At 35.7% G+C, this 26167-nt stretch overlaps 1 protein-coding gene across 7 annotated transcripts in view; it reads right to left on the reverse strand.

Annotated features, from left to right (window-relative positions):
- TBC1D5 (TBC1 domain family member 5) overlaps positions 1-26167 on the reverse strand; it is a 485401-nt gene that overhangs the window by 183738 nt on the left and 275496 nt on the right. For all 7 annotated transcript variants that reach the window (XM_053668964.1, XM_053668967.1, XM_053668963.1 and 4 more), the window contains 5 exons: positions 17713-17815; positions 10784-10872; positions 9278-9328; positions 9116-9185; positions 3287-3459 (listed from right to left, as the gene is read on the reverse strand). In XM_053668964.1, the coding sequence (XP_053524939.1) occupies positions 3287-3459; positions 9116-9185; positions 9278-9328; positions 10784-10872; positions 17713-17815 (486 nt within the window). The remainder of the gene's footprint in view (positions 1-3286; positions 3460-9115; positions 9186-9277; positions 9329-10783; positions 10873-17712; positions 17816-26167) is intronic.

Consider the following 26167-nt stretch of genomic DNA (forward strand, 5'->3'; position numbering starts at 1 on the left):
AAAAACCAGAACAAAAACTACTTCTGAAAGTGGACTAAATTGTGAAACCTTTTCATAAATGATAATTATAATCATATTAGAAAGCAGTAAATTTTAATGCACCATGCAACTGCTTAAGACTGATTAAAATTAGAAACCTAGACTCGGTACAAATTTCATTTTGCTAACACATTCCCTACCACGTGAACATATATTTACGATTTCCTACCCTTTCTAAACAAATCATTGACACTGATGTTTTTCCATTGGTGCATTCGTTATTGACACTTTTATCACACTGTTATTAATTTTGTCAGAACATTTTAGTATAAAAGGAAATATTTTTTTGAAAATTAAAATTCTATCAAAAACAGCTGGCATGCAAAAGCACATTGGATTTATGTACTTAAATTTTTATTTATTGATTTGAAAGAGAGAAATTGATTTGTCATTCTATCATTTATGCATTCATTGCTTGATTTCTTCTATGTGTCCTGACCAGGGATCAAACCCACAACCCTGGTGTATCAGGATGATGCTCAAACCAACTGAGCTACCCGGCCACGGCAAAAAAAAAAACCATATTTTAGATGATACAATTATGGATTCTGGTATCACCTTGAGGAAGAGTGGGTTTCATTAACTGAAAATTGATTATATTTGTCCACATAATTCACTCAAAATGTAATAATTATTTTTATACTTATTAATATTGAATATAGCCTAAATTACCAAGTTTCTTCCAGAAGAGAGTAGTGTCAGTAACTATTTAAAGAATAAAACAAAGTATTTCAATTCATTTCAATGAGATACAATATTAATTAGGTTTGTGGACATGAAATTATTGTGCCAAATTACTATGATTTGTTTCTAAAAGTTTACTCTCAACTTCTATACTATCTCTTTGGAAGTACTGGTCTAAAAGGATGGCTATTACATTTCCATCTATATGTGGCCCATATTCTTTAATGAAGAAAATATAGAAAGCCAGAGCCAGAGCTGGAAGGGTTCATGAATCACACAGTTCATCACGTTCACAGAGCCATGATATCCTAATTAAGTAATGGTGATAACAGATAAAGATAAGAAAGGCACGTGATATATATAGATATAGATATAGATCGTTCACTACATACTCAGCACTGTGATTTTTGTACATTATAATTTCATTCTATCAAGTAGATAGCATTACTTTAAATCTCCATGTTATTAGATGAAGAAAACAAGACTCAAAGTGGGCAAACAGGCCTGCTTTATTTCAAACCCCGTGCTTCTAACTGCTATTCTGTATTATACTAATATTGCTCTTTGTTCCCAAGGATTAGAACAGTGATCAGTGGCAAATATGAAGATGAGCAGTAACAGCTTAAGGTAGCATAAAGAAATAGGAAAACAAAATCAACTTTCATGTGCCCCAACTATTAGAAATGATAAAATCAAATTTAAAAAGTGAAGCCAGTACATAAAACCACTGTACTTATAAAATGTAGTACAGGCCAATTAAGAGAATGAGTAACTTCTTCAAAGATTAAAAACATACACATTTTTAGATAATGCAGATGAGACCTTACACAAAAAATGGGATAAATAAGTCAGCCAAGGTCACTGAATGCCTTGGTATTGTTAGTACTGCTACAAATCACAGTGGAAAAGATTAAGAGTAATTGTATCGTGCACCATGGAGTTTCCACTGGGAAGGTGCTGGTCTGTAGTCCAAGAACCTCTATGAATCACTATGATGGAGCGAGAGCTGATGGAAAGAGACACAATGGGTATAAACCACTGTGCCCAAGTCCATTCTGCCGCCATGGCAGCATAAAGCACCAGTTCAGACAAAAGGTTGTGAAGAACAAAGCATTTCAAAGAAATGATAAATATGTTCAACATTAATTACTGTACCCAATATTTAAGGCCAATTTCTAGACTTCAGAAAACAATTTTGAGGGTGTAAAATGGGGTTTTGTATTTAAATAAACCAATTTTTTTAAATGCACAGCAGAGAGAAACAGAATTTAACTCTTAACCTTGCCACTACTTCTTTTAAAATAACCTTTTATGCCTGTAAACAGAAACTTACTAGCTAGACTAATAAATGTAAATGGCAATTCGTTAACAACCTAGAGTGCTGCCCAATACCCACATTACCCATAGCTTTCTTATTTCCAGTGGGAATGATGGAGCTGCTCTCAGATGCTGAAGTCAAGCTTATGTCACAGAAACGAACAAGCATCATTAAAAAGAGGAAAGCAGACATCTTCAATTACAGTTTAGGACTTCCAGAAAAGAAAGGTGAATTATTATTAGTGAATGACTCTGTGAAACATGACAACATAAAGAAAACACTCATGGATATTCTTTACTTTGGACTAAATGAATTGGTCCTAACCCTTTGACTTGTCTGAGATTCTTTGTAATTCGAATAAAGAAGTCATATTTACTGAGCATCTACTATGCACGTCTCAATGGTATCTTTTCAATTTTCCATGTTCTGCCTAATTGAGGAAGGTGTCTGAAGAATGTACCGACCAAGGAACTGTCCAGCAGATATGAATGCCCTATTGTTTCAATATAAAGGATCCTTTGTTTGTAGCATACAACAAATTTATATTAAAACTGTTATCCTGTAATTTGCCTACTCACTTTACAAGCCACCAAATGAAGACACATACAAACACACACACATCTCAAAAGTGACTGCCTCCTTATTTTTCTGCCATAGCATGTTACAGAGGTTATATCGCTGAAGATTAATATACCATGTTCCCTGTGAGGGACACTGATCTAACTTTTCAAAATGCACTTCTGAGCTGGAACAGAAGACTATACAATAAAATGAAAAGAACATGGATTATCTTGTAGAACCGTTTGGGGCCGGCTCCATGTATGTACGATCTGTGCTACCCTGTACTTCTTAAAATGCTTGGTTTGGTTATCTGCCATTGCCATCTTGAAACTCTTACTTGTTTTGTTTTTTTAAGGAGGCCACCCATTTTTATTTTTCATGGGCTCTGCAGATTATGGAGCTAATCCTGCTTGGATCTGAATTATGACTTCACTGTTTAATATGTATAAGCCTTAGTTTCTTCCTCTGTAGCAAATGGGTAACACTCTGTGAGCAGGCTTAGTGGGAGTATTAGATTAAAGGTCGTACATGAAAGCTGTGAGTGCAGAGCCTGGCACACAGGACAGAAAAGAGATTTGAAATGAAGCCGAACAGTTCTTGCTCTTATACCTATGGATCTGAGACATACGAAAACCATCATTACTCATAATTAGGTAGAGCTGAAATGTATACTTCAATACTTACAACCCATATATCTGTGGTGCGATTTCTAGTCTGTTCAAGTGCATGTAAAGCTCAATATCATGCTTCTTCAGTAGATGATCTTGGATCTGGTTGACTTTGGTAACAATAGCAACTGTTGGCCCTAAGTCCTGTGGTCTAGCAAAGGGGATGGGAGCCATCAATGTTTCCTTCCCCTAAAAATAGGAAAAATGGAACATGTATTTCAATATAAAATTAACAAATATATGGACACCATTCCTGAATACACTTATCAGTGGGAGTTTAAATAAGAACTTTAATTATCTTATTGCAAATGCTTCCAATGTGGAAACATGTGCTAACTGTTATATAGATGACTGTGCTCAGAAAGGCCAGAAAATGCCTTCTAAAATATTTTTTACCTGTATTCCCCTGGCCAGTTTCTCTTGTGACATTACATATTAGAAGACAACTTTGGCTAGAGGTAGTGATGGCCTCCAGTCTACTTGTCCACGGCCAGTTCATCTAATCAGCTACAGCACTTAAACAGAATACTCAAGTCCAGATTAAAATATATTTCTTATGGCATAAAACTAAAACATGAAAAATAGTAAGTGAACATTTAAAAAAATATTTTATTTATTTATTTTTAGAGAGTGAGGAAGGGAGGGAGAAAGAGTGGGAGAGAAACATTAATGTGTGGTTGCCTCTCATGTGTCCCCTACTGAAGACCTGGCCTGCAACCCAGGCATGTGCCCTGACTGGGAATCGAACCAGTGATCCTTTGTTTCACAGGCCTGTGCTCAATCCACTGAGCTACACCAGCCAGGAGTAAGTGGAAATTTTTAATTTGAGTTCTCAAAACTATAAAAAGTCAGAAAATAAAGGAAACTAGTACTAGAAAATAAGATAGTCCCTGTCTTTTGATCAATTTAAATAGCTAAGTAGAAAAGATTTAAAAACTTTCCAGACCAAAATATAGCTGATTTTTAAATAATTTACACGAATCAACTACAACATTTCCCAGGCTCTATAGTAAGAAAGACACATTTGTACTCCTTGTAATGCTTTTATGTAAACTTCAACTCCTCCCTCAAATCTGATGGTTTCCTTGAATATATTATGTCTGACCTAAGTTCTTTTTTTTAAAATATTTTATTTATCTTTAGAGGGGAAGGGAAGGAGAAAGGAAGAGAAATATCAGTGTATGGTTGCCTCCCATGTGTCCCCTGCTGGGAACTAGCCTGCAACCCAGGCATGTACCCTGACTGGGAATCGAACCATGGTTGCTTGGTTCCCAGGCCCAAGCTCAATCCACTGAGCTACGCCAGCCAGGTGACCTAAGTTCTTTTGATACTGTCCTCCATTTCCACCTCTTCCAAAACTGGGGTTTACAGCGTCACTGTCGTGACTGTCTGCCTATCACTCATCCTCGGTTTCCTTCTCTACCTCAAATTCTTGTTTCTGCTAAACAAATGTTGCTTTTCCATACAGTTCTGGTCTTGGTTTTATTCTCTATTTATATGCAATTCCCTGAGTCACCTCAGTCATACAGAGTGCCTCCACCAAAACTCTTTTCCCAAAGACATCCCAATCTGTATTCATAACCTAGAACTCTTGAGTGCCTACCATGCATTCGAATCTCGGCAAGGACTCTTACGTTGCCAAAACAGGGTCTAATTCAGGAGGACCACAACTAACTTTATTATCTTCTGCTCAAACACATGTTCATCCTTTCCCCACGCCTACCTCAACCCACTGTCTAATCAGAATACCTACTTGGTCAATTTTAGCTCCTCAGGGGATTTTTATATATCTCCTTGTCAGCAGCTTTACTGTAACAACCTGATTGGGGCCCTAATTACTTCTGTCTTCCTAATGGGTCTGTCTCACTGCCTCTAATTTAGCCTGCCTTTAAATCCATTTTCCAAAATGCCTGGTGACATATATCTGAAGCAGGTATTAGGCATTCCAAATTGCCCTCCTTAAACATTTTACTACCTTCCCATCATTTTTTACTCAGAGAAAAATTATTAACCTGGTCCATAAGGCCTTTCTTTCATCTGTTAGTGAGCCTCAGCTCTCACCTCCAGAGATCCTGGGAGCCATTGTTTTAGCTGAAATATCCCACCCCCATGTTTCCACTGAAGAGCTCCCAAGTATATTTAAAGATGTGGCCCGTGTGCAAGGCCCTATTTAATTATCTTCTTCTCTGCTACTGCAGTATTTTTTTACTACTTCTTGGCCTCCTAAACTGTGAGATGTCTAGAATAACATCTTTTCATCACTGGACCAGATTCGGGGTACAAAATAAGGTAAAGTTCTAGCCCTCATAGTCTGTCTCGAGGGGAAGACTCCAGAGAAAATAACTTAGAATTCCACATAAGACCAGTGGTGAGAGGAGGCAATAGGAGAAGCATAGGCAAGAGGAGAAATGTGTTAGGGTAAGGAAAAAGTTCCTGGAAGGAGTTGCATCTAACTTCCAGGATCATTTCAAGTCTCAGAAAGAAATGCAGTCCTTTGTACTTCCTACATGTCTGCCCTACGGTCTTTAGGTCTGAAGAATGTAAGTCCATATTAATTTTTGTTATTCGATTAGTTTGTGTTAATCTATATAAATGGGAGAAGAAACCTCTATATTGCAGTCATTTATTATTAGAAATATACATCTAAGACATCTTTTTCCAATTTTGTAATATCAATATTCTCTTCAAGTTAAAAAATTTAATTCTTGTTAGATTTTTTAATTAAAAAGATTTTATTAAAAGTTTTAATTCTTGTTAATATTTTTTCCTACTGATTAAATTGAAATAACTTTTTTAAAGGATTTGTGTCAACTGTAAGATACTACTAACATTCAAAGGCAGTGTTTATCCTGAAGCCAAGTTTCCTTTAAAGACAAGCAATTTAACATTTATGTCTTTTGGTGGTGTCGTTTTTCATTTACTGAAGAGCCCTGTGCAGCTGAACACCATACAGTGTGGGGTGGGGAGGCACTGAGTTCTGCCAGGGTTTCTAACAATTGCATGGAAAACCGATCACTGTACCCAGTCTGCTAAGGGTTTCTGAATACACATACATCCACAGAGATTCAATCACTGGCCTTGGGAGAACTGATCCTAAATTAGCCTGTTTAAAAAGGTTTAACTTAACGAAATCATATAATCAATTTCTAGTTTGATTAGAATGAGTTGTCATTAATCAATGGCACATCTAGGTCCACTTTTCAAATGTCTAATAGAGACTTGTGTAGTCTGAGGCTTATATAAGCTAGAGTTTGAAAATATTTCTCCTGTGCGCAGGATACTTGTAACAAAATCTCTTACACTTAAGAAACTCAGAAATAATGTTACAGATCACTTAAGTGCTAAATAACAAAAATCAAAAGAGAAGCTAGAATTATTGTAAAATGCTTTGTTATCATCAGTATTGCTTACCATAATAAAGAATGCTATTTGCATTTAACGAATATGATCAAATGGAATAACCACACTACCAATAAGGTAGAAAAATTTTTAACCTTTTATTAAGCAGGAAATGTGTTCAGTCCACACACTGTTACTGGGATGCAATGAGATAATGATTTTATGCCTTTACGTAAACCAATGCACTGTTTGCTTCTTGAAGAAAGTCTTATGAAAAGTACCTCTGCTGAAATAGGTAGCATGTGATGTAACTGAATTTTTAAAGGAACTGGAACTGAATAAGAAAGTGGTATATTAATTTCTCAAACTCCTTTGTTAAAAAGGTGAGAGAATCAGAAAATAGAATGAATAAAAATAAGAGGATTAAAAAGGGATTCACTAGACATGCTTTTAAGGAACATTTTAGTCATTGATATATGTATGCAAGCAATTAATAAAAATGTTCTGAGGTCACAGCATCTTTGTGTTCACTGATAAAATGAATGCCTTTCTTTGTGTTATCTCAGCTATTTTCATGAACTTGACTCAGTGATGTCAACATGAGTGTAAAACTGAAAAATGGCAATCTTCACATTTTCATCATCCAGTTTCTTGGATATGGTGAATCAGTTATAATTTATACAAATTTATACAAATTTGTATTTGTATAAAATACAAACTGACCACTGTATAAAATAATCATGATCCCTCTTCAAATGTATTCAGACACCCTCTGCTCTAGATTTGGGTGTTCACATCAGTCTATGACTTCATCAATTCACTTCTCAAGAATATAAAGTTACTGTTTCGAAGCACATGTCATCATAAGTAGTGACAGTAAGTTTCTGCTCTAATAACCCTTACAGAAGGTAACATGTTCATGTCTGCTGAAGAAAGACTTTGTCACCTAGGCTAGGGGTTGGCAAACTTTCTCTGTAAAGAGCCAGACAGGAAATATTTTAGGCTTGACAGTGTGTTGCCACTATTCAACTCTGCTATTGTAATGAGCAAGCAGCCATAGACAATAAGTAAATAAATAGGCTTGCTGTACCCCAATAATACTTCTTTTATGGGCACGGAAATTGGATTCCACATTATTTTCATATGTCACAAAATATTCTTCTTCTTTTCATATTTTTTGACAATTTAATAATGCAAAAGCCATGCTAGGTCACAAGCTATACAAAAAAACAGATGGCAGGCCAAATTCTTTTGCAGGCGATAGTTCGCCCTGACCTAGACCGAAGGCATAAAAAGCCTTAGTTATCCATTTCATTTGTCAAGAGATGAAAAGAAGTGACTGAGTAATACATAGTTTGTAACCAGAATGCAATCAATTATCCCAAGATAAAAGAACTTAACCATACAGAAAATAATATGCCCAAAACTCTTAATACCCCTTGCCAGAATAATCTGCACTTTTTCCAATACTGTGTAATAAAAATGGAAGTGCCATAATGACCTCTAAGTTACTATAGATGTTTGTTTAAAATGACAGATAATTCAGATATTTCACTGCTAGAGATAGGCCAAGAGAACAAAAAACATGTTGACACAAAAGTCTGTACACAATATTCATAGCGAGCAAAAATTAAAACGAACCCAAATGTCCATCAACCAATTTATGGATAAATAAAACATGGTATATCCACACAATGAACTATTATTCAACCATGAAAAGGAAAGGAGTACTGATGGATATATACAATGCGAACAAACACTGAAAACATGTGAAATAAAAGGTGTCAGTCACAAAAGACCAAGTATTGTATAATTCCACTTCTATGAAATATGCAGGACAGGCAAGTAGAAATACGAAGTAGATTAGTAATAGCAGAGACTCCAGAAAAGAAGGAATGGGAAGTGACTGCTGTTGGTACGGGGTTTCCTTTTGGGGTGATGAAAATGTTTTGGAATTAGATGTGAGGATATTTGCACAACCTTGTGAATATACTAAAACCCGTTGGATTGTATATGTAAAAAGTGAATGTTATAGCATGTTGACTATATCACAATAAAATGATAAAAAACAGGATAAGAGAGTAAGGAAAATGGTTTTTATGCTGTATGTGTAAATTTAATAATAATACATAAGTAAAACGACCTATTTGATACAGAATTTATCTATACACTTCAGTTAACAATGTATCTATCAACTCACTAGAATAGTGACAAATCAATGAACTTATTAAAATTTATAATTTTTAAAGTTATATTGCATAGACATTATACACTTATATAAAGCAAGTTCCCTTGTATTTATACATAAATGTTTCTGTTACCTTTGTATACATCTGCCAGTACTATCAGAGATACAGTTTAGATCCCAATTCAATCTTATTCCATAGGTATTTTTATATTTTCTTTTTTATAGTAATAATAATGGCTTTTATTCTCTGATCATATGTTGTTACTGACATTATGTGTCCTTGAAATTCATGGCACAGATTTGTACCGTGTGATTTACCTTTTGATTATCATGCTCGAAAGTAGAAAACCAAGGTTCAGCAGTTTCCATGAGCTGTGAGAACATCGCACTAAAATTTAGAAAAATAATATGATGCTGTTAAACCTTCATTAAAATAAATATGGTATAAAATTAAAATAGCAAGAATTTTTTTGTACTTACTAGGCATCATGTTCCAGATACTCGGGGTTCAAGAGAGTTTTCATTTCCTCACTTAAAAAAGCAAAACATGGAATCAAAATGTGTAAATTTTTAGTGGAAGGAGATGCAGAGTTTACTTTAGTCTACACAAAGAAGCCAAATTTCTCAAAATGAACAAATGAAAAAAATCATTTTTAATAAAAAGAGGAACTCCATTAACAAATGAAATCCTTTCTATAAATATTAGAAACAAATTAGCTGCTTTGTCTGTACCACAGTGAGTAATATTTATTTATTCCAAATACCAAACACAAACGTGACATGTTCTTGAATGTGCCTGGTCTAGAATAATGTCGTTACTCCAAAACCTATTGCCTATTGTCTAAAACAAAAGAATAGAGAGTTACTGGTGAAACATACCATATCAAAACATTAATTTATTTTCTTTTCATGGTTTCTATTTTTTCTATATTATAACATCAATTAATCAATGATAGTACCTCTTTCAAATCTATTTTAGTGTTGCCTGTACATTTCAGTGAACTGAAACAGCTAAAGAAGCATGTCCAACTCATTTAAAAGCTATTTTCAATCACTGGTACTGTGCTGTGAAGTATGTTCCACATACATGGTTTTAAAAAGGTGAGGCTGACATGAAAACAGGATCTGATGCTAACTTCATCTTTATCATTCTTTAGAATAACTAAACAAAGGCAATTAAGATATGGCTACTATAATCAGATCCAGTAAACTCAGTATGATTAAAGAACTCAAAAGAAACTAGAAAATACTAACGTATAATATAGTAAAGAAAAGTTAACAGAAGTTTGAGTATATGTTCAGCAAATGGATGGCTACATTTGATTAATAAAGATATTATATGATTATTTTCTCTTTTCTGCAAATAGATGGGCCAGCCTGTGGGATATTCCTGACAAAGTTCTATAATCCTAAAGCCCTCTTTCCCAAGATGCTTCCTGGCTGCCTCTATGGCTCATCAGTTATGGTATCTTAAGTTAGAAAATAACTGCTAACATTTAGTTGAAGTTAAATACAATCACTACAGTTATTTGATGGAATGAACAAATTAATGTATCTCAAACACATTTTTGTTTAGTTATAGACTTGAGTGCTTTGCAGTACTGTTCTCTTATGAACTGAACCGAGTCAAACCTGCAGCGATACCTCACAGGTAAGGTTCCCATGCAGCTTGCGGTAAAAGAATGGGTCATCAGAGGATGGTACGTATGAATACTATCAGTCTTAAACACTTTGCCACTACAACAAAAATTTCCTCTTCTTGATTCATTAATTATGCCTCTTTTTAAGATTTGTGAAGATATTTATGTTTCCAAATTTGCCCATAGTTGCACTGGGATTACAACTATGAAGTGGAATTAACAATCAGCCACATGAAACACAACCAAATGTTTACAATTTACAAAAGTGCCTTCGATTGAAAAGATTTTGAGGCAAAAAAGATTACAGCAGGGCTTAAAAACAGATGGAGCTTATATAAAAACTTGCCTTGGTTGTGCAGACTCACTGGCATGGAGAAAAGCTTGGTGGTCACAGTGGAGAATAAAGACGATGGGCGCTAACAGCTCGTGCATGCCCTGAAACACAAGAGCAAGGAAAACGAAAGGGGTGGATGTTTCGAGTCCACTAGCAGACACACAAAGCCCCCTTAACCGCTCCTTCAACCAGTCTCCTGCCACCAACATTTCCACGATTATATAAAAAAGCATAAACATGAAAAGCTAGAAAATGAGATTTTATTTACTTTCAGATTTTGGTTCCAATTCAACCACAGTATGTATTCTGCTTTAAAATGCAGAGAGCAGTTCTCTTTTAAACGACACACAACAAACAATAAATTGGCATGGCAGACAACCTCGCACCTGTCAGTTGCTTCAAGATCTGTACTCATAAATATGAATTTCATTTATGCAAATTACAATCATGAGCTTCAGTGTAAAGATCTGCAGTAAGAAGGGCAACTAAGAAATGTAGACCTAAGGAAATTGCAGCCAATGTTTTCATTACATAATGGCTCAAAATTAGGATGTCTGTAGATTTAGGGAGAGCTGAAGTCAGCTGGCTGGAAATGTTGGATAATAAAAGAAACAATCTTTAGCAGGTATAATGGAAAACAAAGTTTTTAAATTATGATTTTCAACTTGTTTAACCTGAAGACTATCATAAATTTTTCCTAAGTTCAATGATAAAGTTACTTTACAATTTAGTTTTTTAATGATTTCACCAATATGATTCTTTTTCCTTATATTATATTGGTGTTCACATGTGCATAACATGAATAGGCACAGACACAAAAAGATGTATTAACTACTAAGTTGTCTTTGAAGGGTCCTACAAAAATCCTTTACTCATTGTTTTGGGGAAATAAGGTATTTCACATTAGTGACCTGCCTTGCTAACTGAGATATTTTTCCTTTAATGCATAAAAAAAACACATTTTAGCAAGTTAAAAACAGATTGTACCTTTTTGCCTGTAAAAGTGAGCAAATTATGGTTTTCCTTTTGCATAATAACTATGGATGACCTATCATAAAAACATTAGACAAAACACTGCCTTTAAAGGAAATAAAAATAAAATATGCGATAAGAGAGAAGAAAATGGTCTTGCTGATGAAAAGAGAGATGACTTCCTGTTTAGGACAGTCACACAGCCTTCTGCACAGTCTGGTAGTACTGTGCCATTCTGAAGAAACTAGTTGTTATCACAAATAATATCAAAGTAAACTCTTTCAGAGTTCACTGTAACTTATCCCTAGTCTTGAATCAGAAGGACCTGATGACATTTTTACAAAATAATTTATGCTCCATTGACAGTTGTGATTTAGGAAAAATTACCATACACCAATCTTTTTAGGTATCCATGTCCTTACTAAACAAACTCTGGAAAGAACAGCCTTTAGAACACGGTAGAGAGCCAGAAAGAGTGGAACTGTGTTTCTACAAATGCTTTATAATCATCACAAGTTCTCTGGAAAAATCTCAAGTTATTCCAAAAACTAACTGCCATAATTTCAATCATCCAAGTAATAACTACATATTGTAGAAAAGTACATAGAAAAAACAAAAAAAGAAAAAAAGGAAAGAGGAGGGGATAAAGAAAGGGAAGGATGGGTAAGGAGGAAGGAAGAGAGAAGAAGAAAGGAAAGGAGGAGCAAAAAACAAAAGAAATGAAAAACTGTGATAGATATCCTTGTGGGGTTTTTGTTTGGTTTGCCTATTTGTGATTGTTTCCTTAAACTAAAGTAGCTAGAAGCAGAATTTCTGTGTAAATGATTAAAGACATTTGGTAAAGTCTCTGACATATTCCATTAGGCTACTCTTCAAAAAGAATTCCCTCACTTTCAAGCATAAAATCACCATCTCACAAATCCTCACTTATATTTGTAGTGTTAAAAAAAAATCCATCACTGCACATAAGTTTTTGTTTGTCTTGTTTGTTCATTCGTTGCTTTCAGTTTTATATCCCCCATGGGAGTGAAATCGGCTGCTTCTTGACTTTTTCTGTACCACTTACTTCCAGAGGGGACGGGGGTGGGAGTAGTAAATGGTATAAAGGGAATCAAATACATGGTGATAAAAAAGATTTGACTTTGGTGGTAGGCACAACGCAATATACAGACGATGTATCACAGAACTGCACACTTGAAACCTATATAATCTTATAACCAATGTCACCCCCCTAAGTTTAACAAAAACAATTTTAATAAAACCTCACTGAATTTCACAGATGGCTTTCAGGTAAGTATATGGTTTCCTTTTCTTTCTACAGTAAATTATTATCTAACTAGTACTCAATTTTGCCCTAAAGAATATATATTTTTCTCTCCAAGAGAGTTAAACTAATTTATTGAATGATCACCATTAAATGAATAACCCATCTTCTGCCAAGAGTTCTAAAGTGTCACCTTTACCATAAATTGAATATTTAGCTCTCATTTTCTTCATTTTTTTACTGATATCCCACTGGTTTGAATATTCTTAGTAAAAACTTTAATGTATATACACACACAAAATGAAGGCTATCTCAGTGGGGACGGTGAATCTTCTCCATTTCACTTTTCAGGTTATTAGAGTCCTGGGAGCCAACTAAAGTGTGTGCTTGAAAAAATCAAATAAATAAGCAAAATTTTAAAAAGAACTTTACTATTGTCATGACAAGCTGCAAAATATTCTATTCCTATTTTCTATCCGTTTTCTTAAAATTATCTTGCCTATTCTAACTTGATTTTTTTCATCCAAGGGAGCCTCAGTACTTAAATGCTAAACCAAATACTGCAATTTTTATTGGCATTGCATTAAAATTAACTTGAAGAAAACAGATATTTTTAGAACACCAGATTTCCAATCCAAAAAATTTATAGAACTGCATAGTTTTTATTGGGTTTGTTACTAGGTTTTTATTGGTGGTGGTTGTGGTGATTCTAAATGAGTGTTTTTCCTTCAATGTATTTTCTAATCACTTATGGCTAATTTGATAACAAAGATTTCTTGCTGAACACATCTTCTTACCTCTTTAAATGTTCTCTTCCCTCTAGTTCCTGTGCCACTACTCTTTCCGCATTCTCTATTTTGCTTGCGTATCATTCGTCTTATTTCAAAAATTATTTATAACTACCTATGCTGCAGCGAGAACACAAAAGTCAATGAAGTGGGCATGTTCCTAACCATTAGGAGGCACGCAGCCTAGACAGCAAGACACACAATAATAAAATGAGCACGGCAGTGACTATACAATCATAAAACGTGTTAAGTAATATGTGTGTATGTACACACACACACACACACACACACACACACACAAAACCCAGCTCCTGTTACAGACTCTGTACATAAAGGTGTTCAACTAAACAGTGACCGAGTAAATGAAATATTTACCACTCAACAAAGCAACACACTGGTAAAAGGTGAACTACAATATGAAAAATGGGAAAGAATAACACTGTATCAGGTTTTAATATTTCACATCAATAAATAGGGTGCTCTCTCTGTCACAGAAATTAAGAGTTCCCTAAATACTATTTAAGACAACCTTTTACAAATTCAATGTTGCTTTCCAACTAAACTAGTAATATTTCCTTAAATACACTTGGAAGACACTGTTGGTTTTACCCTCAATTCTAGACTAGTAAAACTTGGAAAAAAATGACAAGTGGCAAGTATACAGACATCTTTAAAGGAAAAGAGAACTATCTAGACAGAATGATCATAAATTCATTAATGTGCTATAAATTTGACAAAGCATAATAAAAGATAAAGTATTGTCAGTATCCGTCTTGGTTTTCAAAATGTATGTTTCGTTTCCATCCACATCATCAGCACTTCTGCTTGCTTAGAGCTTTCATTTCTGCTGGATCGTTAGTAGTCACTGCACTCCAAGCTCCTGCCATTTGAAACTAAAGGTAACAAAGTTTTCCTCATCAACAGCCTGTAGGCTCACAAAATTGAACCTGTTCTTTTATCTGCCTGTGTTCATTTAGCTCACCAAGCAGTCTTTATTAAGGCTGAGGCATCAGGCAGTCAAAGTTCATTAATACCATTTATATAATCTCTGCAGTTTCAATTAACTCAGCAAGACATTCAACTACATGATAACAGTCTCATTAATTCAATAAAATCCCATAACTATTAACAATATGGTCGATGTTAAACGGGGTGTCACCTAGTACAAAATAATAGCTTTAACAGCTTGTGATGAAACTCAAGGTTTTTTCTTAAAATTGATCTGGCTAAATATTCAGTCCTCCTACAGAAACGTTATTATTTCTGTGTAAAGAATCTATAGAGTTTTAGACATATACAGAGAGTGATTAAGTCTCACTAACTGATTCCTAGGAGTAAGTTAATACTTCCTTATTCAATGTTGATAGTCTTGGTGTAAATGATCAAGAATCTGATCTTCCACATTCCTCTCTGGTCCCCCTTGACAATGCAGTGGGCCACAGACATCACAGAGGATGGTGTGTGCAGTTACTACATTTTCATTCCTTGCCAGTGAACTTCTTTCCATTATTTGAAGACTTCCTTAATCTAGTTTTTTCTTTCTCTAAACAAAAAGAGTAAACAAATGTGTAATGGGATCATTTTATTCTGACTTGATTTGCTCTTTTCCTGTGAAGTATTTTCAAGTATTTGAAAGAAGAGAAAAGACAGTGGAGACAGGCTGGATGATAACAGTAAACACGATGAGGAGAGGAGAATGGAAAAATAAAACTAAACCTGGATAATTGATGTAGAATCTGAGCTACTGAACTAACGATGCTATAGAACCATTCTTTTTGCAAAGTATGGTCATGATGTCCTTAGAGTTGAAGTCATTCTGAATGGGATTTTCTGTTACTGGCTCCCCCCAAATCCTCTACTGACAGATTTCATTTATCCCAGCCTCTTCTTTTTAGCTTATTTGTGTGTTTATTTTTGGTGTTGGGAGTTTGCATATGACCTCTGGATATCTTGCTTGGGAAGGCCTTTCCTACCCTGAGATTATTTTTAAAAACTCTCCTAATTTTTCTAGTATATTTGTGTAATTCTTTCTTTTACATTTTTATCTTTACTCCATCTTGAATTTATTTTCCAATAGAAGTATAATATGACCTTTTTTTCTAGATAGAAAGCCAAGTAAAGCTAGTTCACAAAAATGTCCTATCTTATAACATTAAGATTTCATACACAACTGAACCTGTTTTTACTTTACTCCACTGATCTCCTTGCTGACCCCCACATGGCCATCACACTGGTTTGATCACAGAACACGTCTAAAAGTCTCCTATCTCCCTGTGCCATTCTTCTCTCCCCTGAATTCTGTGGCAACTCCACACACTTAATAGTGATTATAATAATGGTAGCCACCATAACTACCCACATGAACACTGAGTGAGAACTACATGTTTTTAAAAATAAAAAGTCATATACTACTATTGCCCTCTTCTTACAGATAAAGAAACTAAGGATTAGAATCAAGCAAGTCAATTGCCTATGCAGCTAGTGGTGGATGTGGGACTCAAATAAAGGGACATGCACCTAGACCCAGTACTTGGAACCAGCTGAGCTTGATGATCTCCACTAAAACTAACTAAAGCTTTTTGGCACTAAATTTAAAATAAATGCGTCCAGCTTTTAAAAATCACATTTCTCACTTAGGACTATCACTGGAAGGATAATACATTTATACATGAAGCTGGTAAGAAGGAATATTTTTAATTAATGTCTCCTCATCTAAAAATGTTATGAATTTCCTATTTATTCAAGTCTGTTTTTATAGACTTCAATAAAATTTATAGTTTTCTTCATATAGCTTTGGTGCCTATATTGTTAAATTTATTTCTAGGTATTTTATAGTTTTGGTTGGCATTATGAATAGGATATATTTTTCTATTTCCTATTCTACACAGTGATTTATATAATTAATTGTAATTCATGTAATTACATGTAATTGTCATGTAATTCATATAAAGACAGTACTAATATTAAAGCTAAGATAAAATTAGTTCCTTGGGTATTCTTTGTATATAATAATAAGTGCACTATTTAGGACAATTGTATATGACTTGGTTTATTATCTTTAAATTGGTCAAGTTTATTTCAACTTAAATACATTTCTCTCACCATACAAGTGTTTTCTGGTATATTACACTGAAATTAGGTGGTCATCAATTGGACATAGACCATAACTTTTGATTGTTAGAGAACTTATTGATTTAGTCTGAATTCCCTATTAATACACATTTTGAGAAATATATACAAATATTCAACTTGACATAATTTTATTGGAACACAATAAGTTCCAGTAGAAACCTAGATACTTCTTTATACATTAAGGAAGTAATTCACATTTCAGTAAAAATAACCCAGCAAACTTCTGCTTTAGTATCAGGATCACAAAGAATATCATTTAAATTTCAAAAAAAACTTTTGCTCTCTTTTGAAAATTGCTGTTCAGACACAATTGTCTCCTTTTCGCCCCATCACTGTCCCTCTACCCCAGCCACTTAAAAGAACTTTCTGAAGTTACATTACTGGTAAGTTTTAAGGAGTAAAAGGATACTTTATTTTTTACATAGCATGTCACATATTTATAAATCCTGTACTTAGAAACAATATTTATACATACAACTCTGAAAAGTTTTATTACTAGATTGGCTTCAAAGATGTTGTTTATAAACAAACTCCCAAAAGTTGAAAGAAAAGATTGAATGCCTTATAGAAGACAATTTGGTGAAATGTCTTATAATAAGGAAGAAGCATATGTGCCTCAATGAGCTTACTTTTCTCACCATGCAGCTGACAAGCAGCTCTTTGATTGCTTTACTATTATGATACGACTCTGGATACAATAAAGGCTACATTATTGCTCTATCATTTGTCAAGCTGTATAGAAAATTTTGAGTCAATGGATGCCACCTGTACGATATTCTCATTACCTGTTTATAAAGCAACTGCTCGTTTTCTCTAGCATAACAGAAAAGAACATCTGTAAGAATTTTTCTCACATTTTCTTGTTGGAAAAACTGCATTTCAGGAAACCTGAAAAAAGAAAACACAGAATTGAAACTGACTAGCACAATGCCAAGAATTACCCACAAACTCATCTCTGTGAGGTGCGAGTCTATATTTGCCATTGGCGGAACTTATTGCTGAGGAAAAAAGGATGAGAGAAGGGAAATTATTACAGCACAGAGGGATGCAATACCCTTTAATATCAAAATACTTAAAATGTTTTCTGTATGCTTAAAGTCATCACATGGTGAATACAACAATTTTTAAGCAAAATGAATTATAGCCTATGTATTTAGCGTGGGGGATTGCTTTGTTTTAGCCTATTTGATTTTGAGGAATAGAATGCGATCTTGTTACTACCAACTTTTTGAAGAAATTATCTTTTTAATGCAAATATCAACATGACCACATCGTTAGTGTTATCTAAAGAAAATGTAGACCTCAAATGAAAAAGTTAGTATTATTTAAATGCTTTCTGGATCAAAAATTCTACCAAGCAGTCTGATGTGACATGAAATAGAAAAGGGCAGACTATAAATTTAACTTGCTGTTTATAACACAATATATAATTACAATAAGCCAAAGAGCAAATACATAGCAATTCAATACACAATGAATGTGTGGGGGAAGAGGGGATGTCATTTAGAAGTAGACAGTGACATGGGTTCAATCACAAAAGGTCTGAACAAGGATTTTTAGAAGAGGAAGAACATGCAACATCAATGGAAACGGTCACTAAAACAGAAGAAAAGCTATGAAGGCACAGAAGGAACTGAGTATTGCAGGTACGCAACACAGTACGGTAATCAGTCATCAGAAATAAAGTTATTGCCGTGAATACTGCCAGGTGCGAACAGGAAAACAGGACAGAAGAAACAGTGGAGCAGGTCTGGGAAGAGTTTGAATGTCAAATTTACAATTGAGGAAATGTAAGACAATCACTCTACATTTTTTGAATAGGGTAATAACAAAGAAAATATTACTGAATAATATTCTTATTTAGGATCCAGGTGGGATCCTGAATGCCTCAGTACAGCAAGAAATTACAGCTGGGAACACAAGTTAACACGAGTTAACTCTAAGTGGGAATAAGCCTGAGGAGGGGCGATTACGGGAAAGAGAGAAAAGGACATTATAATGAAGTGAAATGGAACAATTACACACCTGAAAAAAACCCTGTGTTCAAATCCATGCTGCAGAGTTGCTGGCAGTGTAACTTGGAATACGTGACTGTCTCCTCTGTTAAGCAGGGACACTGATACTGACCTTGTGGTCAAGATGAGATAATGTGAGGGCACCAAGAACAGTGCCTGGCAAGTAGGAGATGTTCGGAAATAGAAGTCTTTCTTAGTCTTTGAGTACCAGTGCTTTAGGTGATGATGGTGTGAATTAGGAAACTAAGAGAATTATGTGAGAGTTTGAAGAGGAAGACTACCTAAGACATGGAAGTACAGGGCACCATCAAACAGATTTTAAAGAGCATTAATGATTGTTTTACCTCAGATTATAATGGTTTACTGCCTCCTATTTCTGGAGACCTCAGCTGCTTTATGTTTCACTGTGATCTTCTTCTGGAGTTACAACTTTTTCTTTAGGCTTAGCTGGGTTCCTGGGTGAACTATGTCAGTCATTTGCAAAGTATCTGTTTTCTGATACTAATTTTTATAGTAAATTAAAATCTATTTTATCTTTACCTTTTCATTTGACTTATGCTTGAAATTCCCTTTGATGTGCAACTGTCCCAAGAAACAGATATTTGATCTTGTTTCTGGCAGCAAGGAGGCCCCTCTTTTGGGGGTCAGTAATAAACCCAGAGATCTGAGCAAGATTACCTCCCATCTCTCCATAAATCTTAATGTGATGACCTTCTAGACAGTCCCTACTCAGGCACAGGAGTTCAACTGGGGACAAGTGACCACAGTTCCTAAAGAAGAGGAAAACTAACCTGGAAGTAGATTCGGTGAAGAATCTAATATATCATAGAAGCCAAAAAAGTTACAGAAAGATGTCAAAGGCACTCAAGTAGGAAAAAACCACAAACACTTTTTAAATGATTCATATGGGACAACAGAAAGTTGCAAAAGACCTTAGAAAGTCAATATCCCAAAATAATCAGGATGAAAGGTAAGTAATTAATAAAATAAATTGTTGAGAAATTTCTTGGAAAAATCTAGTTACTAAGTCAAAACTAGACTAATCCTTCCAAGAGGTAAGATTGTTTCCCCTTCTTCCTCAGCAGATGACTTAAATCGAGCCGTCTATAAGCAGGCCTCATGCCCCATGATTCAGATGGCTTGGCTTAACGATTTTGTGTCCTCTCTTAACTACTCTTTGCAAATTGCCTGTGCACACTGTCGCAGCCACATTTTACGTAGCTGCTGCAATCTGAATGGATTATGGGAGAAAGTACTAAAAACTGCAGCATTCACTTTGTAACAAATACCCACGAGCTATATAGTAAGAGTTTAATACCTAACTACTAAAAATGTAAATTATATTACACACCAATTCATAGTATCATTTAAATGCATGCTACCCACACTTGCAAGTTTTTAAACTAAAGATCTACAAGAATTAAATTTCAGGTAGATAATTTAAATTACCCACTTTCAGCAAATACCCAATCAACTGAAAATATGTATGAGGCAGACACAGCATTTCTTCACAATGACACACTATCCACAATGATAAAGTGTCAGTTTCTAAAGTTTCATGATACCCTCTTTTCAGGGCAGCATCAAATAAGTAAGTAGAAAGATAGAGAGAGGTTCTGAAAAGGAAATAAAAGTTTATGCTATTTCAGAAGTTGGACAAAGAACTTACATTCAGACAAGTTTCAGGCTCAAAGAGAGGTGAATACCTAACCGGTGCATCTGGGAGGTTAGCAGGGTAGCAGTACTTTTCAACTGCTGCACTAAATAGTTAGAAATGAGCTGAAAATGCGCATCTAGGAAAAATGCTCTGAGTTTAGAATTAGTTACACAGAAGAACGTAGGTCATGATGATGATGAATATATCTGAATAACAACATATTTCCTATAATAAGTACTCGATTGTCATATCAAAAGGCTTCAAACCAGAAAATATGCCATATTTAGGAATCAGAAATAAGAGAAAGAAGAGTACAGTGAGTAGCTGTTTTAGGAATAGTAATAATGTTTTTCATGATATGTTTTAAGTTTCAAAAGAGCTTCCCTGCTACCCATGACACCCCTAAGCTTTTGTTTTTAAACCCCATAGCATCTGGTGTTAATTCAAGACAGGGAAAGTTATTTGAGCATCAGTCTAACCCACATACCACTGGGAAGGCAAATATGTTGAAACAATGATAAAAATCACAGAATAAAGACCCAAACTGGACTCAACAACTCTACAGATTTTGAAAAATAGTGACTTTTCATTTTCATGTAATAAAGAGAAATGGTAGTAACTTCAGTAAAGATGAAATAGAGAAAAGAATTTAGAATTAAATCTGTATTAGCTTATGATTCGCTTAAGCCAAAATATCTGATAAGAAAGTAAATGGAAAAAATGTCATACTAAATGGGGACTAAAGACAAATTTTGTTGTTATCAGGTGGGGGTGGAGGGGAATGAAGGGGGGGAATAGAACAACTGTAATAGCATAATCAATAAAATAAAAATTTAAAAAAGGAAAAAAAAAAGAAAAGAAAAGTCCAAGACAAGTAATTCCTACATTTGGCCTGAAAATAAAAAAGAAGATGGCAAACAGGTGAAGGTGAGACTCTGGCGCAGATAAAACACAAAGAGAAAGTAACATTAAAGTATTCTATGATGAAATTTAGACTTACACAGTGTAGTTTTTACTTAATGGAAAAAAAGTGATATTTTAGTTTTAACTTAGTTGACTGACATTTAAACTACTGCAGTTTCATTCATTCTCCAGATATGTGAAGGAAGTTGCACTTAGACAAATTTTGCATACTGCAAATGAATACCAACAGATATAAAAGTATGGTGTGTGCTTCATTTCTTATCTTTGAAACAACCCAAAATTCAAAGGCAATATAGGTTTCATTATGAGTTTTTAAAAATCTCCCATTATGAAAAGTTCAATCATTTATAGAGATAACAGTAGACTGAACCCCAACATACCCATCATCCAGCTTCAGTACTAATCAATTCTCATTTTCTATATACCCATCCCTCAACGCTGCACTTTGTAGCAAATCTGAGACATCACACCTATAAAGATGACAACGTGTAGCTCTGAAAGAGAAGTCTCTTTAAAAACACAGCCATAGTAACATTATAAACCCTCCTAATAAAAATAATTATATAGTAATTAAATCAAGTATCTAGTCAATGCTCAAACAGCTGTAAAAAATGTTCAGTTTGTTCAATCAAGAGCCAAGAAATGTCTACACACTGCAATTTGTTGAGCATTTTACTTGATAAATCTGTCCTCCTTTATAAGAAACCAGGTTCCATACCCTGTAGAAACTTGCCACTTTCTGAATTTTGCTTATTATTCCTCTATTTTGTTATTTAACACATTCCTCTTTCCCCCTGCATTTCCTATAAACTGCAGCTAGGCCTAGAGATTTCATCAGATTCAGGTTCAACTTTCAATAGAATTCTTCATAGGTGGGAGGATGGTTTTAGAACATGTTCACAAATTTTTTGGCATGTCTCCCATAAAAAGGTGAGTCAAACTCCCCTCCATTTGAATATGTGTTGGCCTTAATGGTAGCTCCTCACAGAGAACGCAGCATAAGTGATGCAGCGACATAGCTTCTGTCTGGCTTTCCATCTGGACCCATCCTTGCAACCCAGACGCCACACTGCTAAGAAGTCAAGCAACTACATGGGAGGGCCATGTAGAGATGTTGTAGCCACGGCTCCAGGGAAGGTCTCTGCTGAGAGGCAGCTTCGCCGGCCAGGTGTGTAAGTGAATAAGTCTTCAGATAATTCCAGCCCCTAACCTGCAAGCTGTGGAACAGAGACAAACTGTCCTGCTCACAGCTGCCCAAGTTACAGATTCATCAACAGAATAAATTCTGTCATTGTTGTGAGCTCTGGGTGGTTTACAATGCAGCAATAAAGAGCTGGCGTTGTTGGCGTGGTATGCTCCTGTCAGGAGGAGCACACTGTTAAGTCACCTCTCTTTCTGTGACACTAGCAACCTTGATGATCTGTGCCTAGATCTATTAATTCATGGGAGAATGTAAAATGCTAAAACTATTACTTTATAATTTTTCTTCCTTTATTGTTTCAAAGGCACATATAGAGACAAATTTCCCTTCATCAATGTTTAGTTATCTTGAAGTACAGATTGTCATAATTTTGAAAGCCTTGTTGAGTTCCAGTATATTTGCTCATGAATACTTGTGGACATCTAAGATCTATAAATGACAGAATGGCCACTGATTCTGCCACAAAAGTGGTTTATGATAACTAGGCTATTCTAGTTCTTTCAGATACTTTTTCATGTAACTGCAGTGTATGGGAATAAATCAGGACGTGAGGGATAGACGACAACTACACAGCAACTTTAGAGTCCAATAACCAGGAGCTCAGGTACCTGATGGGAGTTAACTGAAAAGACATTCAATAAGCAATTGTCTGCTGTAATACAGAGAAACAATAAAGGCAAGCCAGGCAAATATCTGGGCTGCCTACAATGAAGAGTTTCTCAGACAAACAAAGAGATAACAAGAATATTTCCAAAGCAAGAAAAGGGTTAAGAAAAGAGTGAAATGATAAAGGGCTTTGTCACTGCATTATAGTACATAATTAGGTAATTAGAAGTATTAGAATAGACAAAGCATTGGGCCCAGATGAATTACTGAAGATGCGAGTATTCAATAAGGTGCCCCAAGGGAAAAAATAAAGCCCTTGGTGAAGGTTTATAATCATGCCGTAGGACAGAGAAGCACAGAAGGACTTGAAGGAACAATAACTGATGTTATGCCCATACTTCAAAAACAGAATTTCAAAGCAAGCATTCATCCAAAATTTAAAATGAGTTGATGAAAACTCCCTAGAATACTATTAAACACCAAAATAACTATACCACCTTATTCTGGTTTATTCTTTTATTGTAGAAAAAACTGAAAAATTGAGCAAAAGCCCCACAGGAATAATTTGATATAGAATGAAAGCCAACACACCAGATACTCCTTATTTCTGTGTTCCCTCTATTTTGGTTGATGATCTCACCATTCTCTCTATTCAACCAAATCTGCTTCTGCTTCATTCCAGGCACAGCTGGATTTAATTCTCCAGCTTCTTTTTCAGTTAGCTGTGGCCACTCTGCTAGCCCGTGTAATGAGCATAGAAGTGATGTGTGACCCCTCCTCCAAACTCATCCTCCATCCCAATGTGGCCTCATAGACATTTCCCCTTAGCTGGATAAAATGGAAAAAAAGGTTATTTGGGTTACCTGGGAAGCAACATGTGGATTGTGGTGATTTAAAAAATACATCTGCAAATTCTTTCTAACTCACATCCTTTCTTTGTTGGATTGCTGGCTCTGGGGGAAAGTATTCTCTGGAGAAAGACACTTAAGCAGTCCCACGGAGAGATAAACATGGAAAAGAACCCACACTGATCTCCCAGCCTCAGTCAAGCCTTCAGATGGCTGCAGTTCCAGGTAACACCTGACTGCAATCTATTGAGACTCCCAAGCCAGAAGCTTCCAGTTAAGCTGCTCCCAAACTCCTGATATACAGCAACTATGAAATAATCATTGTTTCAAGTCACTAAATTTTGGTTGACATTATAGTAGCAATAGATAACTAAGATAGTTCTTGATACCTGAAATTGGGGCACTGCTAAAAACCCGTAAGATATATGGTAGATTTTTCCTATGGGCCTGCATAGAAGCTGGGAGGCCGTTGCATAAAGCATCAGTGAAAGACTAAATGGTGTGAACAAGATGTTAGTAAAAGACAGACCTGGACCAGGAGGACCTAGCTGTAGTGAGGGCTTTGATAAAAGTGGGGAAAACATTGTAGAAAAAAATTCCTTATTATGTAGTTGTACCATGGCAACCTTTGCTTATATGGAAAATAGAAAATGTACTTAATAAACTGGGAAATCTAAGGAGCTGCCTGGTCAGAGTGTTGAAGGTGCTGCTGCCTTCAATACTCTGCAAAAGAAAGAACTGATCAACATAAAGGTGCCAGTGTTACCATCAGTAGTTAAATAATTATTAATAAAGAAAAGGGAACAAAGGGAAATATGTATTGAGCTTAATAAACTGGGGAGCATAAGCCCGTTTGCTTCAGCAGGAAGCTACAGCTTCACACCCCAGGGAATTACAGCACTGCTCCCCTAAGGAGATGAACACTCCCCGCTCCAGTACTGGATTGTTGGGGGGCGCAGAGGAGGTGTTTGACCACGGAGGCCAGTCAGTCTAACCAGGGAGTGTGGACCTATCAAAAGCCTAGGAAAACATGGGAAGTTGATTGGTTCTTTTGAAAAAGCACCTGGTTCACCCTAAATCCAAGCTAATAGAATCCCAGGGGAACAAAAAGCTTGCACGCTCTCTCTTTTTGCCCACCTGGTAACACACTTACCCGTGCACTCACACATCCTCTCTCCATAGTCATGTGGCCCGAGCAGCCACACGGTGGATAGCTGCGTGATTCCCGTGCAGTGTCCAGGTGGAGCCTGAATACCTCAGCACAGCAAGGGATTACAGCTGGGAACACAAGTTAAACTAGCCAGATGCTGGGCTCATCTGAGCTTTAATATGGCACAGGATCTCTGGACACCGACTCTATTTCTGGCCCTGATTTTCCGTGCTGGGACAGATGGAGAGAGGACCCAGGGGCAGCCTTCTACGTGAGTAAACCATTTTGCCACACCACACTCTCCCGTGCACGAGCCCTGGAAAAGCTTTCCTCATGATCCCATGACAGAGACTAATTTCTACCCACAACACTAGGGCTTGCTGGGTATAAAAATAAAACGTTTTCTCACTCTCAGCCTCTCTAGTCAACAAATAATACTAACATAAGACACTGCTTCTGGGCAAAGATCAAATCTAAGGCACAGTCAGAAAAATAAGGTCTAAAAATGAAACCAAGAATGTGAATGTAAAATCCTTTGTTGGGATCGCAGAAAGCTGTCAAGTCATGCCTCAGAGAACCCTTCTGACAAGATGCCTTGATAGCCACTGAAGACTTCAAAAGCAGCCCCACTGAACCTTCAGCAGTTAGAGGTCATGGATGCTACTAAACATCCTACCCTGCCTCTCAACAACAAAGAATTAACGGGTCCAAAATGTCAATAATCCCAAGGTTGAGAAACTCTGCATTAGAATGCGTGAGCCCACAGGACAGAAATGGTATTTATTTAATATTTAATCTCTACCTCCTTCTGAATAGTATTTGAGATAAGTCACTCATGT

This window comes from Artibeus jamaicensis, unplaced genomic scaffold (assembly GCF_021234435.1).
Source record: "Artibeus jamaicensis isolate MK-2021 breed Jamaican fruit bat unplaced genomic scaffold, CSHL_Jam_final contig_519, whole genome shotgun sequence".
NCBI lineage: Eukaryota > Metazoa > Chordata > Mammalia > Chiroptera > Phyllostomidae > Artibeus > Artibeus jamaicensis.